The sequence below is a fragment of the Ursus arctos genome, unplaced genomic scaffold (assembly GCF_023065955.2).
Source record: "Ursus arctos isolate Adak ecotype North America unplaced genomic scaffold, UrsArc2.0 scaffold_29, whole genome shotgun sequence".
NCBI lineage: Eukaryota > Metazoa > Chordata > Mammalia > Carnivora > Ursidae > Ursus > Ursus arctos.
The window spans coordinates 7858962-7885463 of NW_026622974.1; the positions used below are offsets into that span (position 1 = coordinate 7858962).

A 26502-nucleotide genomic window follows, 5' to 3' on the forward strand; every position below is an offset into this window, starting at 1 on the left:
TAAATGTAAATAAATTTGTGCTTCCCAAATCAAAGTCGGATTTACTCAGGTTTGGTTTAAAAGAAAAAAAACTTCATGCCCGTGTTGTTTGTAAGAGAACCATTAACACGAAGTGCTACATTAAAGGCTAAACAAAGAACAAAGATCAGGCAAGCACATTTATAAAAACAGGACTGGGGGCGCCTGGGAGGCTCAGTCAATTGAGCGTCCTACTCTTGGTTTCAGCTCAGGTCATGATCTCAGGGTCATGAGATCGAGTCATGCAGAGTCTGCTTGAGATTCTCTCCCCCTTTCCCTCCGTCCCTCCCCCTGCCCGCGCTCTCTCTAAATAAATAAGTAAATAAATAGATAAATAAATGTCTTACCAAACACCAGGATTGATCGTTGGAATAGATGACAAAGAATTAAAACGAAGAAGTACAAAGCAGAGCAAAAAGCGACATTCTAGGATGCCAGAAAGTACCAATGAGCTCTCATAGTGACTGAATAAAATAGCACTTAGATATCTTTTTTAAAAATCGGTAGCAAAAGATGCCATTACAGTGGGACCAATAAATAATAATAGCAAAAAACCTGCGTGCCAGGCACTGTTCTAAGGCATTTCACAAATACTAACTGATCCAATTATCCTAGCAATCAGGAAATCAGTACTATTATCATCGTTCTACAGGTGAACAAATGGAGACACAGAATTACATCAGTTTCCCAAGATTTCATAACGAGTAACATGCCCTGTCTCTGGTGTCTGGGGTGGCCTCAGGAAGGAGTAACTAATAATTCCCATAAGGAGTAAGGGAATGTTCATCACCCTCTTTCGTTAAGCTAATATCCCATGAACTTCCCAAAGCCAAAACAAAACCACCTGATAATCTGTCAGCAAGATGTTTAAATGACATCTATGGCCCCATCGGCTCTATCAGCCTGTGATTATCACGCACACACACACACACACACACGTGCCCCTTCTGAAATGCATTCTAGTCTGATGATCAAGTTTGAATGAATCCTTTGAGAACGTGCGTCCTGCCCACTCTCACCATCTGCCTTCTAGTCACTGTTGTCAGTTTCAGAGTGGAGTTTCAGGTCTCAAGGTGGCCATTTAGTTAAGGAGGGAGGCTGGGGGCTGTTCCCTTGACCACCACTAATGTCAGAGTATGCTAAGTGGTAGCCCAGTAGACACACTGACATCCATTTATGTTCACCCTTTCCCCCACATTTGCAACATTTTCTCAAGGGCCTTAAAGATTTATTTTAAAGCAATTTCCGTCTGTGACATTCCCAGGAAATCAGAAAAAATTGACAAGGAAAAATTTAGCTGACATGGGTGTACTCACCAAGGGATGAACGATAGACTCTAACTTCAAGTTCAGTGTAGCTTGGGAAAAATAAATCCCAATAATCATGAAGCACAATGTGGTTCTCCTTGGGGATTGCATTTCTTTAGGATTGAGTTGCTTTGCCTGAAATGTAAATACGATAGTTTAGAGATAGAAGAATTTGTTTATCAAACATAGACAGATCTAGCAAACCCTGTTTCGAAGGTCACATGACAAAAAGAGGAGAACAACGGGAGGGGCATGAATAACATGTACACAAGAAATGAACAAAAGGATCCAGAGTACAGTACTTACCTTTGCTAAATACATCGCACTCTGATATTTTCAGTTCGATCCTATCCTATCTCACCCATTTTTCCTTCAAATTCTGGTAGCAGCCCATTAAATTGACCTCATGATGCATATTAATGGACTATGACTCATTAGTATGAAAAATCCCGGACTTAGTCACAAATATATAAGCCGTACTTTATAGTCTTTTATAGGAATATAGCGCATAAGGTGGGATATTCACATAACGTGTCCCATCTTACGCACTGGTTTTTGACAGCTACCTCTATAATGCTGGTGATCAAGATGAACTTTTTTGGTGACTAGATTAATCACCACTGCTCTTAACAAGTTGGGTATCAGATTGCATTAATCCAACCCTCGCGGGTCTGCGGACCCGGACAAACAGCTTTGTACAGACTCCTTTCCTCACTGACATTTTTACAGCCATGTACTTCCATGAAAAGAGCAGTAGACCAAGAGACAGAAGATACACATTAAGATCCAAGATCGCTGTATATGGTGTGTCATTGGGTAAGTCACTCATCTTCCCTGAGCCCGATATTCCCCATCTGTGAAACGGGAAGAGTTACACCTCCTCTTGTTTTCTCGCAGACTTTCCTGGGGCTCAGATGATTAAAACCCATCCAGAGCCGCGAGGGGTGCAGGCTGCCGTGGGCTCACGCTGGTCGTTGGTGGAGTGCAGAGGGCAGCCATCAGGAAGGGCGGGCCTCGGCCCAGGCGTTGCGGCGAGTGCCAGGGGACCATGGCCAGGATAACACACAGATGGTAGCCAAGACTCACACGCCAGGGAGAATCGTGTTTCAATCACCAGCTGCTGGCTGCCTTCTTTTCCTCTTCCCCAGTGGAAAAGAGGGAAGCATAAGGCCCTGGAAAACTGACCCAATTTGCAGATCTGGCAATCAAAATACATTTTTAAAATTCTGCAACTCAATGGGTTTTGGAAAATGCTTCGCAATTTAGGTTACGAGAATAGATATCTCAACCAGATGCATCTGTCATAGGGCAAGCGTAGCAACCGATCCTTTGTTCAAAGGGAACAGGCTTTTGTGGGTATCGAGCAGACCGAGCCTGGTGATAGCAACTGCTCCTGGGATGAAATGGGTACGTAGGAGGCAATTTAACCTTTTCAGGCCCCACCTTAGTGCACTCGACTAGCTGCTTCCAGATAGAAGCAGTTAGTAACTGAATGTTTAATGAGCCTCCCTTGACCTGTGACAGCCAGGGAGGAACCCAGGGTTAGAGGGACTAGAGCTAACTCTATACCCTTTCCACCATTTCCCAGTGGTGCACTGGGGGTCAGAATTAGCAAGAATTATAATGTCTCCAAATGGTCATGTCTGGTCCTTTGGTATAGGCCAATGGCCAATGCTGCTCACTGTCCCCGTCTTCCCTCAGCTTCCCTAGGGACAGTTCTTGATGAAGTTAACACTCTTCTCTCTATTGACCTGTTTAGTGACAACAAACTCATAAGTCAATAGGATGGAGACGGGACCCCACTGTGGGAAAGGGAATGTTCTCTGGATGCAGGAGAATGAGAACAGAAACCCAGTCACCGCTTCCACAGTAAGGGTAAGGGGTGGGTTCTGCACTTGAAAAAAGAATGCCACCATGTTGATGGAAAGGTAATATTAAAAATATTTGACAACCAGTTTGTTTGGTCATACCATTGGCCTGGCCAATCAGAACAGTGATACCAGCTGAAGATCAGCTCAGCTTTTGGAGTTCCTACATTTTGGGAGATACCTGAAGACAAACTTCTCTTACCTATAGCAGTAATCTTTCACTAACCCTCAGCTCACATGTATTCTCATCCATGAGGAGCCAATGGAGGCTGTTCAACTTGGCTAATGGTGAAAAAAAAAAATCCAAATTCACCCGATTAAAGGCAGGGAGTGGAACCCCAGATGCAAGGCAATGTATCTTCAGTAGGGTCCCTTTAATTGTAAATCCCCTAGAAGTTCACATTCACTCTACATTCCTGGATTAAATGGCAGACAACTGCCAAGAAACACAGAAACAAACAGGCAGAGAAGAACAAAAATTATCTGATGTTGCTCTCAATTTCTTTCTCTTTTTAAATTATAAGTCCTGGATACTGTCTAATGAAACTTGCCAACGTGAATGAGCCAGCTGTGTCTTAGAAAAAGCTGGGACGTATGATCTCATGCTCAGTACAAACCCTGGGGTGATGAGCAACTTCCGGATCTTCTCTGGTCCTATTTTCCTGTCTGTGAAGTTAGAAGACGGGGAAAGGGAAATCAAACATCCTGACATCATATGCCAGGAATAAGTCCTCAGGATTCCCAGCAGCACTGCATTTGCAAGGTGGGGGTCTGGTTTCCTTGAAGCAGTCCTATAATGACATTCTCTTGCAGGCTGATTATGCGTCAGGAACCGCCACTGTGAAACTGGCCTGAAACAGACCAGGAAACTAATCTCCTAAATCCTAGGTACCACCAGTGCTCCAAATCAGCTGCTCTCCTGGAAACCCTTCATCAGCCCTGACCTGTCCAGACTTTATTGGCGGGAGAGGGGGAGGGAGGGGAAGAGGAGCAAATGAGCTCGCATGCCTTTGCAAGGTGGAAAGCATGTTCACAAAATGGCCACGTCTGTGAGGTCTGGTGTCCCAAAGTCATCATCAAGTTGTAATTTCCAGCTCCATCTAAGTAGGCAATAGTGGATTCATTCTGGAAACGATTTATTTCCTAAGCTCTACACAGTTCTGCCTTTTCGTGCTCTCTGGTATCCTTAGCACCCCCTCTCCTGGGGTCCTTAGCCTGGATACTCTCCTGGTTCCTCTTGGGGAGGAGGAAGGTGAGGTGACAATGTGAACCCATACTTGCTCAGTCTCTGAGCTGGTGCCTCCTCCTGCCTCCAGCCCAGGGCTCTGCTCCCTACTTTAGCCTTTAGCCTTTAGCGCAGTCCCTCCCCTTAGCATTGCCTAGGGAAAAAAGTTCCCCGTGGTATTTGTGCATCATCTCCTCCAATGGTTCTTATTCCTGGCTGCACACCAGAACCATCAACTGGGGAGCTTCTTATTTTCCTTTTTCCATTTGCTGTTTGTTGTTTTAAAATCTACCTAGACTAATGGAAGTAGAACTTCTAGGGGGGTGGGAGCCAAAATTTTGTATCCACCCAAGCTGTTTCTGATGCATAGGGAAGTCTGAGGTCTGCAGATATGTATTTTCAGCAATCTATGGCTCCTTCCACATTCCCCTGCACTCTAGAACCTTCCATCACCAGCCTATAGCTCTCTCTACTACAGAAACCATGGAGAAATGGAAGCTTGAAGAAATGCATTTAGAAAGCAATTAGTCAATGGTGAATGAATGAATGGATGAATGGAAGTGTGGGTTCCGAGGTGATCTACCTAATAGCTTTTTGTTGTTTTTTTGCTTGTTTGTTTTGAAAGAGAGAGAGCGCACATGAATGGGGGGTGGGGGCAGAGGGAGAAGGAAAGAGAGTATTTGAAGCAGGCTCCATGCTCAGCACGGAGCCTGACATGTGGCTCGATCTCAGGACCCTGAGATCATGACCTGAGCCAAAATCAAGATGCTTAAGAGACTGAGCCACCCAGGCGCCCCCTACCCAATAGTTTTTGATACGATCCCATAGCGGACGCTGTTACTTGAGATTGTATTTTACGTCTCATCTAGTATCAAATATGTTGCGCACTCAGGCGCTGACAAATACAGAGTGTTTTCTGCAGCCCCAAATTGTGCTCTGCCATCATGAATTGAAATGAGTCCTGGTCCTTGCCCCCAAGAAGCTCTCAGTCTCCTTGGTAAGATGCCAAACATAGACTGAAAAACATCAACGTAAAAACCACTGCGTACTGAATGTCTACTATATACCAGGCACAGTGCTAAGTGCAGTAAATAGGTGAACTCACTTAGCGCGCCTCTCACAATGACCCCGGGACATAGGTATTTTTATCCTATTTCATAGGTGAGAAAACGAAGGCCCAGAGAGGTTGCAGAATTCACCCAGAACACACAACTAGTAAGTAACAGAGCCAGATCCGCCCCCACGTTGGCCTGTCTCCCAAGTGAGCTGCTGTGTACAAGTGATAAGAATGCCTGGAACTGAGGATGGGGGCGGGAGGTGGAGCGGGATGAGTTTGGCAGTGACCGGGGTCTGTGGCCAGACTCTGAAGGATGGGTGATGCTTTCATGTGTAATAGAGAAAGAAAAGAGAACCTCAGGCAAAGGAGAACAGCATCAGCAGAGGGAACAAAAGGAGCCCAAAGGGTGAGGTTTAGCAGTCCCCTGCGCCCCTCGCGGGGGTTCCCTTGAGCAGCTTGCCCAACCACTGTGACGCAGGCTCAGCCACGGTCCCCAGGAGGACATTGTTCTCCCGAACAATGACTGGCCCCAAAGAAGGCAGAGCTATTTTTGCTGTGACTTGGAAAGAGACTTGGGTGGCGTTAGGACTCAGGTGATTCCCTCTTTCCTGTAGTAGACTGGAGTGGAAAGAACACCAGCTTTGAAGCAAAACAGGCTTGTGTTCTGACTCGAGCTCCACCACTCATAACCATGGGTGAGACGCTTGGCCCCACCGAGCCTCAGTCTGCGGATAGGAATGGCAAGGATCACTGCGCCCGCCCTGCAGCATGACTGTGGACGTTGGAGATCATACCCAGAAGGCACAAAAGGGCACACAAGGGGCTGGTCATCATTGTGGGCCGAGTTGTGTCCTTCCAAAATTGGCATGTTGAAGTCTAACCCCCGGTACCTCAGAATGTGACCTTATTTGAAGAGAGGGTCTTTAAAAATGTAATTAAGTTAAAATGGGGTCATTACAGGGGGGCCTCATCCCCTACGACCAGTGGCCTTATAATAAGAAGAGGAGACTAGGACGTGGAAGACACAGAGGAAGATGACCATCTAGCAGCCCAGGAGAGAGGCCTCTGAAGAAATCACCCCCGCTGACGTGTTGATCTCCGAGTCTAACCTCCAGGACTGTGAGAAAATAGATTTCTGTTGTTTACACCACCCAGTCCATGGGACTTTGTTATGGCAGCCCTGGAAAACTAATTGGAATTCAATAAAAATGATACTCCCCTATGTATTTTTAAAGATTTTATTTATTTATCTGACAGAGAGACACGGCGAGAGAGGGAACACAAGCAAGGGGGGTGGGAGAGGGAGAAGCAGGCTTCCCGCTGAGCAGGGAGCCCGATGCGGGGCTCGATCCCAGAACGCTGGGATCATGACCTGAGCCGAAGGCAGACGCTTAACAGCTGAGCCACCCGGGCGCCTTGATACTCCCCTATTTTTTATTTAAAAAGGGTGAGTGTGATCCTCTGGTCTGCTGCTCAACATTTATTGAGTGCTTATTCCGAGTATGTTTTTATGAAAACTGAACAATGAATTATCGGTGTATCTGAACAGAGCGTAAACACACACTGTCTGAATTGGAAGACAAATTAGAATTCATCTCTAGTCCCAGCACTGCCCCCACCCTCCACACCCCTTAGTTTTTCAGATGAGAAAACTGAGGCCTAGCAAGGGCTGTGAGCCTCAAAGTCAGGACTCAGGAGGCCAACCAAGCACTCTTAAAATTCTAGATAATAATGGTGTCCTACAGTCAGGCAAGCCATTTCTGATAGGACTGTGGATAGTCATTGTCATCAAAGATGATGCTGCTGAGAAGTATGGATCCCTGTGATTTAGGAGGTGTTCACTCTGTTCCAGGCGTGATGCTAAGCTCTCCCCAAGGATCATGTCATTCAACCCTCTCGAAGATCCTGCAATACCACTCAATTCTCTCTACTTTTCAGAGGGAGAAATGGGAAGTTAGAAGGAGGAGTAATTCACCAAGGCCACACAGCTGACACACAGTGGTGGCAAAACTATAAGCCAGACAGTGTATCCCGCTAGGGCTACCCTTTGGGTTACAAGGCCTTCCTGGTGGGATATCAACAGGAATAAGCGGAAAACTTTCTCTGTATGGACACTGATCAGGCAACTGGAACTATGAATTCTAGCCTCACTCTGCCCCTAACCAGTTGTGTGATCTGGGGCAAGTCGCTTCATCTTTCAGAATCTCAACTGTGTTATCAGCAAAGGCAGAGAGTGGACCACACTCAATATGGGAGTTGGCCTCTGAAGTCCCATTACTGTTCAGAGTCTAAAATTTCTCACGTTTATTTCAAAGGCAAGGTAACATCACTTAGACTTCTGAGCCTAACCAAAACTCTCTCTCACATTTATCCCGCCCACCTCTTACTTAACGATACGGTTCAGGCCCCTCATGTGAGCCATTGCAATGGCTTCCATTCTTTCCCTCCTGCCCCATCGTCTACATGGTTAGAAGGTTAATCTTCCAGAAGCGCCCTTCTCACATGTTATGCCCTGTTCAGCTCCCCACTGCTTTTAGAATAGAAGCAATTGCTTTCGTTGATACTCAAGGCCTTCCATGACCTGGATTTTATATTCCAGAGCAAGCATATTTAATAAGCATTGATCAGATTTTCACCACCAAAGGGGGTTGATTTTTCATAATTGAAAATAGGGTAAGGGGTTTTCCAGTGTTCATGCAAAAGTAAAAATGCAGAAACTAATCTTTGAGAATTCTCATCCTGGCGGTGGAGAGGGGCATTTATCATTGTCAAACTATTTTTCGGTGTTTGGCAAAATAATCCTGCCATTTACTTGGTTTGGTAATCTCCATCTTTCCCTGCCTCTGGGACTCAGGAAAATCACTGCATATTCAAATTCTATCCTCCTGGCTGGAGGTTCCTTGATCTGTTCAGCTATAAATAGTCTCTACTTCCTCCAAACACCCGCTCTTAATCGAGGTCCTTAACCTTCCTCCTTGTGCTATATTTATTGTTCTAAGTATATCATGGAGCAATTCTATTTACTCCCTTACTCATGTATCCATTTCTGTATTCATTCAGCACAAACATTGATTAAGCCCTGCTGAGTGCCGGGCACTCTGCTAGGTGCAGAGGAAGCAATAGAAAACAAGGGAATGATCCCTGTCTCCGTGGAGCTTAGAGTCTAATGGAAGAAATAAGCATCACTGAAGAATCAGCGACACAATTCATTGTTTCACTATGACTGTGAAATTGTGACCAAGGAGAGTAATCAGAACACTAGTCCATTGTTGAGCGCCTACTGGGTGCCAGGCACCGAGTTGAGCATTGACTGTATTAAATCTTTTAGTCCCCACAGCAATTACAGTGCAAGGGGTTTAGTATGATATCTAATGAACAGTATGATATGAAATGAACTGAGCCACAGAGTGGTTAAATATTTTGCCCCAAATCACACAGCTAGTAAGTGGCAGAGGGAATAGAGATGACAGCCTAGGACTGAGGCCCACAGAATTCCAACAACCAGAGGTCCTGTCAAAGAAGGTGATTGAGCCAAGATGTTTGGGAGTGAGAGACCAGAGAGGCAGGAAGGAAACAAGGCTAGAAGAGCCTGGAATCAGGGAAGATCCGGTCAGACCATGGCCAACCACGTCCAGTGGTGCTGAAAGGACCATAAGAAGGGGGCTGAGATTGCCCATAGGATTTGGACACATGATGTATTCTCAGTAAGGGGGCTCTCCTTGGAGTGAGTGGGGAGGAAATCACATTGAGGGCAGGTGTACATTGAGTGGGAGATGAGGACGTGGAGACGGCGAGGGTATACAACTGAAGAAATTTGGTTGCAAGGTGGAGGAGAGAGTGGAGATTTTTCCCATGTGTACCCTGCTCGGCTCTCCCATCACACACAGTAGTGATGTTAAATGTGTGACTTTCTTTTTAAGAAAGGAGCTAACTGTATGGCACGAGAGGACTCCATCAAGGGAAGCCATGCCTCCTACTAACGCTTGGCCTGTGACTGGCTCACTAGACAAGCTACTGTCCCCTTCGAAAAAAGCCACTGGCCTGTCTCCCTATTCCCGTTTCGCACGTTCTGGGGTACAGACTACATGGTCACGTAGCTATTCTTTTAAACATGTACTTCTGATGAAAATAGTAGGTGAGAGACTGAAAATAGATAAAAGCATGCATCATTCTACGACTCGAAAATAATTCAAAGCAGATTCCTTTTGATGACAGATGCTAAACAGTAATACCAAATTTCAGGAGGAATTGCAAATTTTGCTGGGATTATTACTCTTCGCTCATCTCCATGAGGCACAGGGTACCATCAGTAACCTCCCTCCCAAACTGTAGAAAGATAGATTAAAAATCCTCAAGTATAACTTTAAGAACCTGCCGTCTTAGATCCGTATTTTCAACTGCAGAGGTGATAAGACTTATCTTTGCTGACATTATTTAATTAGATGATTCATCCCTTGCACATGCAGAGCGATAAGCTAAATATTTATTTAACACGAACACGAACCACAATGGCAATTAAAGGACTGCCTTGAAAAATTTTTTTTCTATTTAATTTTCCCTTTCCTTGAACTAGGGTCCTGCAGTAGCATTGTGTCGGGGCGGCACAGGACTCCCAGATTACAGAGGAACATTTGTTTGTACACAATGGGGTCAAGTTTTCCAAAACACACTGCACATGTGTGCAGGGTTGATAACCTTTTATACTTCTTCCCTTGTTGTAAATCCCTGGAGGGTTTTAACCTTTAAGCAAGAGATTGCCATCTTTATGAAAACATGAAGTTCCTAACTCAGCTCTTATCTCGTCTATCTTGCTACTTTCATTTGCCGTGTGGAGGGGTTTCCCTAAGCCCTGGCAAAACAATGCCAGGGGTGCATTCCAGTTGCGAGGGAGGGTAGCCCTGCGTCTGGCAGTAGCGCTGGAGAGAGTATCAGAGGGCTTGGGTATGGGTGCAAGCCTTACAGTTCTGTGGTTCTACGCTTCAGCGAGATGCAAAAAAAACACTGAAGTATTAATCATAATAATAATGGACCAATCGGAGCAGCCTCTGGTCACTATGCAGGAGAGAGGCCTGGAGGCCGTCATTCTGGATAGTGGGGAGGTCTGGGTGGCTGAGGTAGAGGTGGGCGGGGACCACGCTGGGCATTCCAGGGGCTCAAGGGAGCAATTTACAACATGGTTTCAAATATTCCAACATTTTAATAATTGGCAGCCCCCTGTGTCTCCTGCTTTCAGTGGCCCTTGCCCACTCTGTCTCCTGAGACAAGGCATTGCTGTCCTTGGCCAGTGACTTCATTTCTCAGAAATGTTCATTTCCCCCTCTAGGGATTCTGTTAGACTTCAAGAATAAAGCGTGCATGTGATTCAAGATGAAAAAACTACTATTTTTTTCCCCCCAAAAATACAGTACCCTAAGAAGTCACAAACATTCCAAGATTTCTTTAATCTGGACAGTGTGATATTCGTCAATGCCATTCTTCACGAGTCCTCGTCCTCCCTGGGTTCTTGATTTCTGAAGTCACTTAGTGTCTCCTCCTTCATGGTGCACCGCCCCCCCCCCCCCGGGGTCTCTCATCACTCCAGTTTTTGCTCCTTTCCCTCCTCCTCACATGATTCCCCACAACTGCCCCACCATGGGCCTGCCAAAAACTGTCCCGGGTCCTGAGTTCATCCCCCTTGAGACCCTTTCTCTTAGGGAGCTTGCCCCTTTCCGTTGTTTTAATTGCCAAGTTACGTGAGAATTCCCAAAGCTTTATTTCCACCCTGATCTCTTTGCTACCTATCAGGAACGTCTCCCCCACCATACTATTCGCACCTGGGTCAAAATTCAGCTCACCCAAAACTGAATGTCATTCTTCTCTCTCGCGGCTCCCTCCTCTTTCCAGATTTGCCAATGGCCGGTCTCGCTGTCTGGTTTCCCGGGCTCACCACGCCACAGGTAGTGAGCAGGAGAGGAGAGGGAGCAGCAATTCAACCAGGCGCTGAGTCCTGTCATTGCCTCCGCTGCTGCCTGCTGTCCCCTGGCCACCACCGTGGTTTGGACACGATCACCTCACACCTGGATGGTTGCAGCAATCTCCTGATTGGCTTCCTCACTCCTTCCCCTACCCACTCAATAACCCAGCACACCATCAGCAGATTCATTTGCCTAGAACCCTATTTTCCATAGATTACTGTCTACCGCATTCAAATCCTTCAAACATTCTCAAGTGACCAGGGAATATTTGGGCTCCTTCACCTGGCGGGCGTGATCGCCACAACCTAAATGGGAACCCAGCTCTGCCACGTTTTTCTCCCACCACGCTTGGACACAGAGCAGGCTGCCCACTCACAAGCTTTCATTGTGCCTTCTTTGGCAAAATGTGTCATAAATATTAACCATAAATGTTGGTCGAATGGATTGCTGCCTCTCAGCTCCTTCTCAAACCATTCTTGGCAACTGAAACGTCCCATTCCTCCTGTCCGAGCTTGACTCATTTTGGGTCTTGCTATTTCCTTAGTAACAGCAACAATTGCTATCATTTATCAAGCTCTTGCCACATGCCAAGCATTAGGCTAAGCACTCTGCGAACACTTGGCTCCTTTAATCCTTAAATCCTACATTGGTAGAACTATCATGGTCCCCCTTTTACAGATGAAGAAACTGAGGCATGAGTAAATTAAATAACACACCCCAGGTCAGATGGTAAAATAGTGAAGTCTGTTGCCAAAGTCTGAACTCCTCATATTTACAGCATACTGCCTCTTTTCTTGTCTCCTCCAGAAACGCATCTTTCTCCTGACTACCCTGCACATCTCTGTGAGTAACATATAGGTTACTGGAACAAACAGCCTTTGTAAAGCACTGAGCAGAGTGGCACATGATAAACACTCAGCAGATATTATCAGTTATTATTAAAATTCCCACTGCCTGTGTGTTGCCTCCTATGAAGAGTATAAGCTAACTGGGGTGCCTGGGTGGCTCAGTAGGGTAAGCGACTGCCTTCGGCTCAGGTCGTGATCCCAGCGTCCTGGTATCGAGCCCTGCATCCGGTTCCCTGCTCAATGGGGAGTCTGCCTCTGCCTCTCTCCCTGCTCATGCTCTTTATCACTCTCTCTCTCTCAAATAAATAAATAAAATCTTAAAGTGTAAGCTAACTAAAGGAAAGGATTCTCTGCCTTGGTAATTCCATAGCACTTAGCAAGTCTACCCAGTACAGATCTTTCCACCAAGCTATGCCTTTGAAGGTTTCACTTGGAGGATGATTTTTTAGGAAATAGGCAAGATGTCAGTGATTGAACCTTCATGACTGGAATCATGCCATGTGAGCTGAAATGCCAAGTTGGTAAATAACTTGTGAATTCACAGTGTACCCACAGTCCATGCAGATGTTTCGGTCAACAAGCCCTCCTGCAGTACCTTCTATGTGCCGAAACCCACAGGCACCAGGGACATGGACGTAAGCTGTGTGAGCCCCTCCTAGCGCTCTCTGTACGGGACACAGACATGACAGTGAGGAGCCATATTAGCTTGAACTATATTGAGAGATGTCGGTGGCGGGGGGGGGGGGCAGGTTCTAGGGGAATGTTTCATGATTAAAATAAACAACCCTGATTTACTGTCTATCCATACGTAGATCAATCCAGAAAGCGGCAGATCGTGCAACGGATAATTAGTATTTCTGGGGCTTGGGACACACATGTTAAAGTGACACTGAATAAAATGGATGACCCCCTTAATCATTTGACACTAGAAGAGCACATCCTGTTTACCTAGAACATTTAATCTGGTTTTGAAAAATCCGCACGCAACAGCGAGCCGGTGTATGGGCAGTGAAGTCAGGGGTGGTGCACTGCCCCTGTCGGGGAGTTGGAAAACTTGCATTCTCACGTGCAGGTGTGAGATGGGTCTGCTCCTGTCATAGGCAGCAGCAGCCAGAATCCTACTACACGTTGCTCACGTGCTCACAGCTGCGGGCACTTCCTGCCCCAGCTTCTTGGGCACATGATCAGGATTGCTTCTGCTTCTCCAGTTAACTACTTTATCTCTTACAGTTAAGACTCAGTGGTTCGCAACCCCAGCTATATAAAAGAATCATTTCAGAGATTTAAAAAATATATATGCCATGCCCCGAGATTCTGATTTAGTTGCTCCAGGGATGTGTCTAAGCATTGTTTTCTTTTCGTTAATTTCTGGGGTGATACAAATGGACAGCGAGTGTTGGAATTTGCGAAAATGTGGTCCAGGCAATAGCTTGATGGACCATAGAACTCCAGCAAAACTGGACATCCAGGTTGCTACAAAGCTGATAGGATCCAGCCAATCACGTTAATTCTCTACTCCCCATGCCTTCTATCCTCATTAACACCCAAAAATGGGGTTGGAAAGCCAGAGACCTGGATTTATTTTTTTATCTTGGTGAGCCAAAAAGATCCATTGTGTGATGCTGGGCAAACCACTTGATTTCTGAACCTTTCGATTTTGTGTTCCGTAAAACAAGACAGGATATCTGCTTCCCCTGCGATGGGGTGAAAGAAGGGGCAGTCTCTGCCGGGGCTAGCACCATGCAGTATGGCAAAGTGATTACCCGGATTAGCCACGCCTGGGAGAGGGATCCGGGCAGGCAAATTTAACAGGACTTTCAAGAAGCACTATACAATGTCCCAAATCGGCAGGGCCAAGTGGCCTTCTAGTCTGGTGGTAGGGAAGCCTTGGAAAGGCCAAGAAAATACCAAATAACAACTGAAAGTATTTTGTAATTATTCTCGGATTCGACAGTGTCTATTTGTAGCTTCTTCCCAAACTCTTTCTGCATGACCCATACCAGCTTGTGCGTAGTGATTTTTTTCTTCTTCACTTGTCTCCTAACATTGCATAGGGGGAAATAAAAGGTCACTCTTTTACAGAAGGCTAAAAGAGGTAGAAAGTGAGCTTATCTGTTAAAAAAAATCATCATCCATTAAATAAAAAGGGACTCTCTCCCACCCTCATCCTATCTTCCCTGGACCAACCATTTAATCTAACTAGCTTCTAGTTAGCTGGTTAGCTATGCATTCATCCAACTATCTAATTCATTTCCCTCCCCTTCCATTCCCTTGCCTTCCTTTTCTTTCCTTTCCTTTCTTTTTCTTCTTTCATTTCCAAAACAAGGCTGCCTTTGATGCCTTCAAGAAAGACAGCCAAACCTCCAGTTGGAAAATCTAGAGTTTAATCCATGGGGAGCCATTATTAATATTACTTGCCAAAGCCAAAGTCAACACAAAAGTAATAATGATGAAATGAGTAAAACTCTTTCAGACTTTTCTAAGTGTTAAAAGAGCTGTTCACACCCTCCATGTGTCATTTTATCTTTTAGTGAGGAAGGTGCTGTTAAAGATGGATAAATGAATCTGGCAGTGGGAATTTATTGTACTCTGTGCCCTGGCTTGTCCGGAGAGCTGAGAAGACAGAAATAACTGGTAAGATGCACTGTTGATGGGGTAACTGGGGGGAGGAGAAGAAAAGAGCAGGTACTGGAGAGCGTGAGATATTCCATTACCGTAGGAATATATTCATGCACTACTGGTATAACTCAGAAATGAAAGACCAAAAACTTGAGCCCTTTAGGAAAGGAAAACACTAAATGCCAGTGAAGTGGCATGGCCTAGCTTTCTACAAAGCATGAGAAAACATAGTTTAAGCAAGCCGCACTGCGGAGAGCTTTTCCTCCTTCTAGAATGCTCAAGACAAGTCTGCCCAGCTCCCAAAGCCAGCACTTTACTTGACTTCCTTCCTAGCACGGACCATAAACCCTTCGCCTCAGTCATGGGTGAGAGGTGACAGTTGAACATTTTGCAGCTCACCCCTTGTCCCAGTGGCTGCCTGGGAGCTGAGAGAATGCTCAGTGTAGCCTCTTGCTTCGTCAGCACAACCGCAACATGGCTGCCTGGCCATGGAAACACTCAGGGCAGCATTCACAAGCGCTCTGGTTTTATGGTATTTTCTGGCTTCAGGGATGGGAAAATTCATTAAAAAAAAAAAAAAAACAGAAAAGAAAAAGAAAAAAAGAAAGAAAGAAAAGGAAAAAAAAAAGGAAAGCTCTCTTTATTATAGAGGAAACCCTTAGAAGATGCCAGCTGGTAGCGTGATACTCAGTCTCTCGAAACACAGTCCCATCAACTTGGCCAACAGCCTGCACAATGTTCTTGACCAAATATGCTTTATGCTGGCAACACACATGTCACAGCTACGCAAAAGAAAATCAGGCAAAGAGGATCATAAGTGGGTGATGCCTTAAAAGGAGTGTCGAAGGGACTGAGGTGCCCCTGAGGTCTTGCTACAGAGGGAGGTGAACCACAGCAGGAGAAGACGTGTTACCTGTTCAGCACCGCAGTCCCCAAGGTGGCTTCTGCTCTGATCAGACGCCGAAAACCATCCAGGTTTCCACTATGAGGCCATTTGCCCTGCGGTCTCCAAGAAAACCTACACCCGATGAAGGCAAAGCCAAGCAGCTTTCATTGTGAGGGCTCAGGCAGGACCGGCAGCTCCGTGCAGAGCTCAGCCTCACCCCTCTCCCGAGCCTCCCCTGCCGTGGTCCTCCGAGCCTCACAGCACCATCCGTGAAAGGCTTGCTGCTGTTTGAAAAACAAGAAGTGATTTCCTGGTCCTCTTCCCCGGATGGCGTGTGCGATTTCCCTTACGCCCATGGGAAGTCCTTCAGATCCTTCTTATCTAGAAAACTCTCCACTGAGTGGCCAGACTTGTTTGGCCAATGCCCCTGGTCCTTGCTTTTCTTTCACCAAAGAAAAAAATCAGGAAAATGAAACCAAAGCAAACCCCAAATGGGTTAGCGCTAAGGAGTGGTGTGGGATGCCTTGTTTAAACCTTCGGAGACGTTCACTAAATTAGATTGTGTTTTCGGAGTGGGAGGAAAACAATGATGGGTCCTTGTGTCTGGCAATGTCAAGAAGTCAGAGAATTAAAAAAAAAAAAAATTCCCCACAGTATGAGAAGACCTAAGGCTGTCATTAGTCCTAGCCCTGGGCTTTAGAGAGAGCTATACTTCAAATCTAACACACGACGGGGACAGCTGGTTCTCTCAGATTTCTAGGAAAACTCTATGGATATTTATGCCTCAATTGCTGTGATGCTTCAAGCGTCATCTTGATAACAACACTAATATTTAAAGATAAGAAGATACATGGAAAAGGCTCAGTTGACAGTCTTCAGTCAGGTTGCTGGATTTAAAGATAAATTATAGTGAGAGTTTTTGAGTTGGAAGTGACCTACCCGTCCTCGTTTTACAAGTCAGGAAACTTACACCCAAGGAGAAACGGTGACGTGCCCAAGGTCAAAACACGGATGAGAAGGCATTGATTATCATTCACTTGTTCTTACATGCGAGTGTGGGCAATGTTCAGTTTCCTACTCCGGACCCCGTCCGCACAGAGAGGGTGATGACTGAGGCCTGGAGCTCAGGAATCTGCATTGTAAGTAAGTGCTCCAGGGGAGTCTGATACAGGCAGGCCCCAGGCTGTATTTAGAGAAACCCTTGTCACGTCAGAGTAAGGACTCCAGCGTCAGACTGTAGGGATTCAAACTGTAGTCCCACGGGTTTCTATTTATGTGGCCTTTTACACATTACAACGCTTGCCTGAGACTTGGTTTTATTATGTGTGAAAGTGGAGAACAGTCCTGTTGAGTTTATGGGCTCCAGTGGGAGCCTGGCAGAGAGGAGGAGCTCCGGAACTATTTGTGACTCTCTGGGGACTGGGGCTCTAATCCTACAAGCTCATAATCTTGTCCTGTGCCACACCAACTCCCTTAGTACTCAGGCTTGAGACAGATATTAAGAATTTTGACGAAGAAAGAGGATGAACCTTTACAATAAATTTCTACTTCTCAGTGCTGAGTCGCAACTGTACATGCTCTGGTCGACTCCGTGTCGTTGTCGGGACTTGGGTGGACAGTTAGGTAGTCAGGGCCAGGGTCTCCAAGAAGAAAATATGGAGTCAGGACAGCTAAAATAAAACAGCACTGACATCCTGTTTTGCAGCTTAGACTGGACCACACTAGCATTCTCTTCTGCAGCCTTTGCAGAAATGACTTCTGCAAAACAGCCTAAAATAAGACAACCACAAGGCGTTTCTCAATACCACTGGCCAGGGGCAGTTAAGACCTAAGCCCCCAGATGCCAGCAAGAACGACCATCAGCACGTTGACATGAAACTAATAGGTAGACAGATACGTGGCCAAAGCCCTGATTGGCAACGAGTCAGCACACCCTGATTGCTTAAGGAATTCTGCAAAAGAGCTCATAAAAACCCCTAATCTTAGAAACTCCGGGTCAACACTCTCGGGCCCCCCCTCCCCAGGAGCTTTGTACTATTGCTCAATAAACTTTTTTTTGCTGCCCTCCACTCGTCATCTTGTCTCCCTCTTCATTCTTCGAAGCGACGTGACCAAGCGCATCCCTGGGCACTGAAGGCAGAGAAATCCTATAACATCGTCCCTGGGAGATGTGGTGTTTGCCCACCCCAGCTCCCTCTCCACTTCCTCCTTGCTGCCAGCCCAAAGTCTGGCTGGGGAACTCGGGCAACTTGCTCCCTAGGGCCGGAGTGCATCGTGATTGGTCTAAACCATGCTGATCTCATTCTCCTTATTGGACAGCGGGGTGTGCTTGGACGTGAGGCCAGTTTTGGATGCACATTACCTCTGGATTTACCATTAGCGGCACAATAAAAGTTCTTATTATGTAATCCAGTTCCAGTTGGGGTTTCTATTATTTGTAGCTAAAAGCTAAAAATAGTACGGAGTGAATCACCATGAAGAATAAACCTTTTGAGTCTATATAAAATACTACTCTTGGCCTAAAAAAATATTAGGAAGAGCATTAAAACACATACACAAGGAGCCAAATGGCTTAAATCATATTCTAAAATATTCCAAAATACTTTCCCGTGCTAAATATTTAAGGTATTAACTTTTTCTGTAGGAAATGGACAAAGATACCCCAGATTCTTTCTTACATTAAAAATGTATAATATTAAATACAAGTAGTGGAAAAGCACCCAGGTCTTGAAAACCCCGAGGAGCCTGGGGTTGAGAGTATGGACTCCAGATCTGCCCACCAGCAGCTCCATGGAACTTCAACAGGTTATTTAATCTTTCTGTGCCTCAGTTTTTTCATTTGTAAAATCAGAGTAATAATAGTACCTACCTCAGGGTTGCAGTGAAGATTAAAATGCTTGTAACAGTGGCCGGCATATAGGGAGCAGGTGTAAGTGTTGGCAATTGTTACCTTTGTGGAAAGGAGACTTTTGTAGTCATAATATAACTGCCTGTACGGATTTGGTGGTGTCTTCGCCTTTGTTTTCTGCCAGGTTTGCCTCTAGTTCAGCAGAGATGGGCCCTTTGAAGGTGCCTTTGAAATACATCTTGTCTTTGTCATGAGAGTTGGTTCCTTTGAGGGTAACTTGAGTGGATTAGGATAAATGTAGATAAATGACACTGGCTGTGTTGGGGGGAATGAAGAAAAACCAGGAGGATACTGGGCATTAATGTGGTAGTAAAGGACACTAAAAGAATTTTGCCAGTTGACCGCTTTGGAAAGTAATTGTAGGATAGAACTAAATGCCAGGTGGTCAGCGCACTGCAGGACAAAGGGAAATTTACAAAAAGAGTAACAATGTCGGGGAGCTTGATATCCAAGTCTTTTTGTTACTCTTCTTGTAAATACCAAGGTCTCGCCTGAAGAAACACCCCACCGTCAGAGTGAGCTCCGCGAGTAAATGCCTCTTTTAAAAAGCTCTGAGATTTCCTGCTTGGGTTGGCTTGTGGGTGGGCTGTGGGCGCAGTTGGCTCTCTGACATGGAACGGGGCGTTGTCAAGGTGGCTGTCCCTTTGCTTCCCTGAAGAGCAATTCCTCTCTCACCCACAGTCCCGTTTGTTGCTAGGAACACTCTGTGCTTGTCCCACTCACTTGACAATGAAAACAAAGACAAATAAAAAATGGAACCACCAGATGGTCTCGGCTGAAACCCAGAAGTAGCGGCTTGATGGGGAGACTTTGCCCTGGCGCAGCTAAGGCTTCCAGTGGCTGTGACAGAGGCCCTTCTCCTGAATTCTAAGGTGTTGGAGTCGGCGGCAGGTCCCACCCCAGGTTCTTCAATCAGACTGTGGAGGTGCATTCAGAGTAATTAATCCACCAGTCATGTTATACGTGTTTGTAGGCATGACCTGTCTCTTCAGGCTTGAGGGTATCACACCTCATTCCGTACAGAGCTGTTTTCTCAGGCAGAAATGTTGGCACTAAATTAACACGTATTTCCAGCATGCTCCATACTGTTTCACTGCCCAGCCCTTCCCTCTTGCTCACCTAGGTAACTTTTAGTCTCCTTTTAAATTATAGATGTTATTTCTTCCAAGGACCCTCCTATCCCTCCCAGCCTGGGACAAGTGTTACTTCTCCCTGGACCTGTAATTCCAGGTCCAGGTCTTTTGCAATTACCACACAGCATCCAAATGATTATTTTAATGCATTGACTGTAAGCAGCCTGAGGGCAGGGACTAGTCTTATTTCTTGTCTGCCTAGCAACTAGTACCCTGCTGGCATATAGTAGGCGATCAATAAAAGCAAAAAGAAAATAAAACGGCTCCATGTCATCCATTGCTGGTCCCCCTCTTAATGTCAGCGTGTCCCATGGTTCAGTCTTTGCAACTCTTCTTTGCTGATAGTAATTTCCCAGGTGAGCTCCGGCATGGTTTTAATCTTCGTGCTGATAATTTCCAAATGTACGTCTTAGTCACGGACCTCTCTCCTGAATTCCTGACCCATGTGTCCAACTGCCCACTTGATATCTGCCTAGTTGGGTATTCAGTAGGACCTCAAACTGAACGTGACCAAAACTAAAGTCCTGATCTGCCCTCCCAAACTAGCCCTTCCAGCTGTCTCCCATCTTAGTAAAGGGCACAGTCATCCTTCCAGGTTGCTCCGACCACAAGTCAAAGAGTCATCCTCGAGCTCTCCCTCGCACACTCTATAATTTGTCATCAAATCCTATCATCTCTACCTTCCAAATATATGCATGATTGGGCATTTCTTACCCCTTCCACCACTATCATTCTCATCAAGCCATCATTATCTCTTGGCTGCATTATTATCGTGGCCTCTAATTGGTCTCTGTGCAAGACTACAGTTAGAATGGTCCTCATAAAAAGTACGCTATGTTAGATCCACCTATACTCAGCCCTCCTGCACTCCCAACACTCACAGTCAAAGTCCAAGGCCCTTTAGGGGTCTGCAGTGCCTCTTCTCCACCCCCAGACACCTCTGCTCCTCCCACTGTTTCTTCCCTCGATTCTCCTCCTACTTCTCTCCCCTCCCTCACATTGCTCCAGCCATGCTGGCCTCCTTGCGAGCACAATTCCATCTCAGAGTTTTTGCACTTGCTGTGCTCTCTGCCTGGAATGCTCTTTGCCCAGATATCCTTGCGTCTCCCTCCCTCACCTCATTCCCACAATGCTATCTTACCGAGGTCTTTGCCGATTGCCATTTCACATTTCCCAATCCTCCCTCCCTGTTTTTCCCATATCACATAGACCTCTCATGCACAATAATGTACTTATTTATTTTGTTTATTGTCTGTTTCCACCTTCCATCCCCCTCACTAGCATGTAAGCTCCTTGAGAGCAGGGATGTCCAGTTTGTTCACTAAAGAAGAGGAGTTGAAAGTATGACACACAAACTTGTGAATGCCACAGCATTAGTATACACAGCAGAAGTGCGTACAAAAGTACATAACGGTTCAACTTGCAAAACCTTCCCACCTCCATGTGTTGGCAGGGCAAGCCCTGTTTTTTTTAATCTACAACCAGATGTTGGTAACCCTTTTGACCCCTGTGGCCAGGGTCAGCTCTCTTTTGGTGTTTCTATATCAAGGCCAGGAAAATTCCCCTCTGGCACTGACCTGTCCTTATGCAAGGAAGGAACCAACAAATAATTGGGCAGTTTTATAGTATACAAATGGTCTTATTCTTATCTTTGGTGTGTATATCTTGGCAGCGTCTCTGCTAATTGGAGTTGGTCATATTTACACTCAGCTGGGGCCTCTCAGGTTTAATCTGCACTTGCTGTTTACTGGGCCCATTCCACCAAGAGACGGATAAACAAGAGTTATTACACCTTCTCTGTGTATATACCTTCCAGATAGTTATATTACTTTGCTGTGGAAGATCCCAAAGCTTCCATCTTTCGAACCAGTTAGATACAGTTGACAGCCCCACTGTAGTCGCCTTTTTATGCTCCCAGAGATGGCTCTGGCTTCTGTCAGAAACCCAAAGCACACTCCAAATGGAGTCCTGTTTTGGACTCCATGCCCAGTATTACCTCCTACATTTTCCCAGAAGAGGGAAGGACAGCACATGGGGGAAAATGGAGGCAGATTTAAGACATGGCTCCATAGAGGTATCATCAACAGCCCTCTTTTGACCTTTATTGACCTCTCATTGGGGAGGGTTGACCATCAGTGTCCTGTAAGCCATCCCCAGCCTTCAGGTTCCACCTTTAGTTCTCACAGGTGACATGCTACTCGTGTAACAGGAAGTGCTTGCTGATGCCCACAGTATGACATATGTCACTCACACGCTGCAGCTCGGATGGACATGACATCACTCATTGATTGACCAAATTTGTCAATGACTCCTCCTCCGTCAGTCCTTCCCCCCACACTTCTGTCAGCATCACGGGGAAGAGCACGTTATTTGAGGACATGTGTATTCCTTCTTATCTTGGTCTGGGCAGGGACCTATGGAGAAGGAAGCTGCATTTCCTCTAAAGAGCACATCTTCTTCTGTCCACGCACACTGGGTGCTCACTCCTGTTCTAACCTCTGCTCTTTGTTGTGCATCTGATCTTCACCACCACCTACCGTATACCTCACATAACAGAGAGCGTCGTATGCAAACATGTGGCAGCCCCCAGTTTGGACTTGCAAAACCCTGTCCCGATAAAGGCAACTCCCACCCACATTCCATTGCTCCCTCCTATTTTCAGGGCCACAACACTTCTTCTGACCCCAGAAGAAAATTTCCCCTATGTTTGCTTCTGATTACAGAGGTAATTTCTCCCTCACATGTTATCAAGTTGATTAGTGAAACAGCCATGATGCCAACACCACTAGATAAATATGAGTTGAGGAGTCATTCACGCCAGGATAAAAGTAAGAATCAAAGAATGTTCTATACAGGGGCCCACTGATCATTCATTCCAGCTCTCTAGTGGCAGAGGGACGTTGGGAGGCAACCAAGGTCGCAACACCCATTAGTGTCAGAGCCAGAATTGGAATTTAGACCTTCTGTCTTCCCATGTAGGACTTTGGACATTGTGCCCTGGTGCCCGTCCCCACCCCGCCCCCTCTGGATACTGGACAACTAGCTCTCCTCTTAACTCTAAACTGGGACAACTGCACAGTAGAGGTAGGGAGTTTATCCCTGTACCTAAGGGCAGGGTGGAGTGACGATTTCTGAGTAAGAGAAAGAGATGATATTAAACTTGTATTAAACTTGTAGACCTTTCTTTAGGATGCTCGGTTCACAACTTAATTAGTGCCTGAAATGATGCCCTAAATCATAACGTAGCCCAATGTTTCCAGCGCCTGTAATCTTTCATGGAAGAAAGATAAATAATTCTAACATGTTGGGATGCAGCTGAACGGAAAGTGTGGTGAATGGCACCATGATGGTCTGAAAAAATATGGGGCCAGGTAACATCGGGAGTATAGGCTGTCACCTTTGTGGCGGGATTTGAGAAGCAACAGGAAAACCTGCATCCATTTGACCCTAATGCCTAAAATTACACTTTTGGAGACAAATTGCTTTAAGTGAAGCACAGCCCTACTCTGACTCCAATACCTTTGAACAATTGACATGTTGTCCATTTCCAATGAGTTGTATAGAAGCACGAATTAGTTTAAGTCATCAAAGAAGCTTCTATATGGAAGAGAGTCAAGATAAAGGAAGGGCAATGAGGTTAGAGAGAAGTGGGGAATATGGGGGTAGTATTTCCAAAAGCAGTTCTCATCGTGTCTGGGAGCAGACCTGCAGCTCACGGACAGCAATCCTGCCAATTGTTGGTGGAATTGCTACAGTCACATAGCCTGACGTTCTCATTATTTATGTGATTTTTCTCACTCCTCAAAAGGGCTATTTCACACCTCCTCTTCTCTCCTCACTCTTTGCAGTAGCCTTGCCTCATACTTCACTGAGAAAACAGAATCAATCGAGTGGCAACCCTCATCCTCCTACACGTAAACTTCCAACCCCCTCTTGCACCTGCACTGTCTTCTTTGGCCCTCCCTCTGGTTTGAGAAGACACGTCCCTGCTCCTTCTGGCCTGCCTCTTCCTCCACTTGGCTCTGGGTCCCATTTCCTCTTACTTCCTCAGCACTGGATCAGTCCCAGCAGCACACAAACATGTTCCAGAAACTCTCTTTACAAGCCTTGCTTTGACATACGTCTCTCTCTCTGTCTCCATTGACGGCAGCGTTTTCCTGTTCCCCATTACAGCAAAGCTGAAGCAAAGAGCTGAATACATAGATTTTTGTCTCCGTATTCTCACTCCTCTTCTCTGGTCCCAAAATCAGTCAAGCCAGTCTTCCTCCACTGGGACAGCTGACCTTTTACAATGTGGAGGTTAGGGGCATTGACCCCCTGGTCAGTTGAAAATCCCCCCAAACATAAACTACCAGTAGTCTATTCTTGAATAGAAGCCTTACCAATTAAATAAACCGTTGATTAACACAGATTTTGTACATTGTATGTATTATATGCTGTATTCTTACAATAAAGGAAGCTAGAGAAAAGAAAATGTTATTAAGAAAATCTTACGGAGAAGAAAATAGATTTACAATGATGTATTTCTCGAAAAACACCCATGTATAAATGGACCTGTGCAGTTCAAATCCGTGTTGTTCGTGGGTCTACTACACTGCCCAAAGCAGCTTTCATGGTGCTCGCCATGGTTTCCACGTCACCTTGGTCAACGGTCCATTCGCTGTTCTCACCTTCCTTGACCCTGGAGCACCACTGGAGAGAGTTGGCCACTCCCTCCTTGAAACCCCATATTCTTCTGGCTTCTATGGCAACCATTCTTCTGGTGTTCTTCCTACCGCCCTCCCCTCTCACCCCCGGTTCCTCCTATCAACCTCCTTCATGGCCTTGCTTCCTCTGTCTGATCTTTAAAAGTTGGCATGCCCCATGTGGGGTCCAGGATCCCACTGTCCTTTCTCACCTGTGCTTTCTTCCAGGGTGACATCATCTGGCTCCATACTTGGAAGAACATTCACGGACAAGAGCAAAGTAAAGATATTTTCAGACATGTGAAGACTGAAAAAGTTTGTGTCTCATTGACTCTGGCTGGAAGCACTAGTAAAACAGGGTAAAAAATTCTTGTGTGCCATGGACTCCTTTGGCCATCTGGTGAAGACTACCGATCCTTCTCAGAATTATGTTTTTAAGAATTATATTTTGCATAAAGCAAAATACACAGGATTACAAAGGAAAATAATTACATTGCAATATAGTTATCAAAATATCAAAACACAGTGTGGCTTAGTAATATATTTACTACTTTGTTAATGTTTTCAATTAAAAGAGTTAATGAGGCAGGTTTAATATAATTACACAATTTTAAGTAGTAATAAGAACAAACTGGAATTTGAGGATCTGCAACCTAGAAATGTGATATGAAAATATCTGGGATTTCTATTGGTGACAAAGTCATAGGTACAGCTAATACTGTGGTGGTTTGCTGCCTATGTTCCTAATTAAAGAAAGTCCTAAATTATAATTGGGGGTTGGTGAAAATAAAGGTATTTTCTCATTCAAATTCACGGACTCCCTAAATTTTATTCCTATGGCAGCTATGAACCTGGGTTAGGGATGTATTTAAGAAAGCAGAAAATTGAACACTCAAGAACTGAAAGTTTAAAAACTATTTTTAAACTATTAGTTTTAAAAATTATTCACTAGGGCCACTCAGTTGGTTAAGCATCAGACTCTTGATTTCATCTCAGGCCATGATCTCAGGGTTGTGGGATGGAGCCCCACGTCAGGCTTTACGATGAGCATGGAACCTGCTTAAGATTCTCTCTCTCCCTCTGCTCCTTCCCCTACTTAAGCACGGTCCTTCTCTCTCTCTCTTAAAAAATTAGTTAAAAATTATTAACTTGGAAATAGGATTATAAAAGAAAATATGAACTAAAATACTAGGTAACAGTGAAAAGGAACCTAATAGGTGTCCAATTAAAACTTGTTTAATGAATAAATGGATCAAGGGGAGACTGGTTTTATCCTCCTCCCTTCTTCAGCTGGCTAGATGCACACCATCTGGGGAGTCCAATATTTCCAAAAGCAAGGTCACAGCATGGTTTTGCTAATACTCTGCATACTAATGCCCCCTGCGTGATGCCCTGCTTGTTAATAGGGTTACAGGAGTCCCCCTACATGGACGGGAAGGAACTCCAGCATCTTGCCCAAAGAGTGGAAGTAATTTCTGAGACAGAGCTAGAAATCCCTGGCACATAACCGATGCTCAATAAAATTGCCAAGACCCGCAATATGGAGGTGACACCAATAGGCCAATATCAGCTCGAGTTGGCCAGAGAAGGCCACTTTGTGGTAACACTTGCCACCCACAAAAGTATACATCTCACCTCATCCAGAGTCACCACTCCTGGCTCCAACATCATGTCTAACAGTTCTGTCCCTGGACTAACACTTCTCTCGATTCTTCAAAAGAATAATGCATTCTTTTTAAATGTCCTTTCAAGAATACATAATATGTCAGGCACAACGACAGTGTTTGCTTGAGAAAGAAATCAGAAAGACTGGCTGATGCCGCCTACGTCTAGGAAGAGCAACAAAGGCTCCGAAATCCAGGGCCGCTGAGGAGAAGCATAAAATTGGGGGCAGCAGTGGTGAGAATGGAAAATGAAGCAACACATGAAAGTTAATCAAAACTTCTTAAGTTAAACTCCCTGGGGAAAGGCAGAATGTGCCTTTGAGAAGCATA

The 26502-nt window shown here is 45.4% G+C and overlaps 1 protein-coding gene across 6 annotated transcripts in view; it reads right to left on the reverse strand.

Annotated features, from left to right (window-relative positions):
• The window catches only part of ADGRF5 (adhesion G protein-coupled receptor F5), a 101260-nt gene that overhangs the window by 55192 nt on the left and 19566 nt on the right, over positions 1 to 26502 (reverse strand). For 3 of the 6 annotated variants that reach the window (XM_048219550.2, XM_057304045.1, XM_026507301.4), the window contains exon 2: positions 1335 to 1460. In XM_048219550.2, coding sequence (XP_048075507.1) covers positions 1335 to 1436 — 102 coding nt within the window. In that variant the 5' untranslated portion in view covers positions 1437 to 1460. Of the gene's footprint in view, positions 1 to 1334; positions 1461 to 15809; positions 16334 to 26502 lie in introns of those variants that run through there. The other 3 variants (XM_026507302.4, XM_057304044.1, XM_044387177.3) reach the window with 2 other exon arrangements.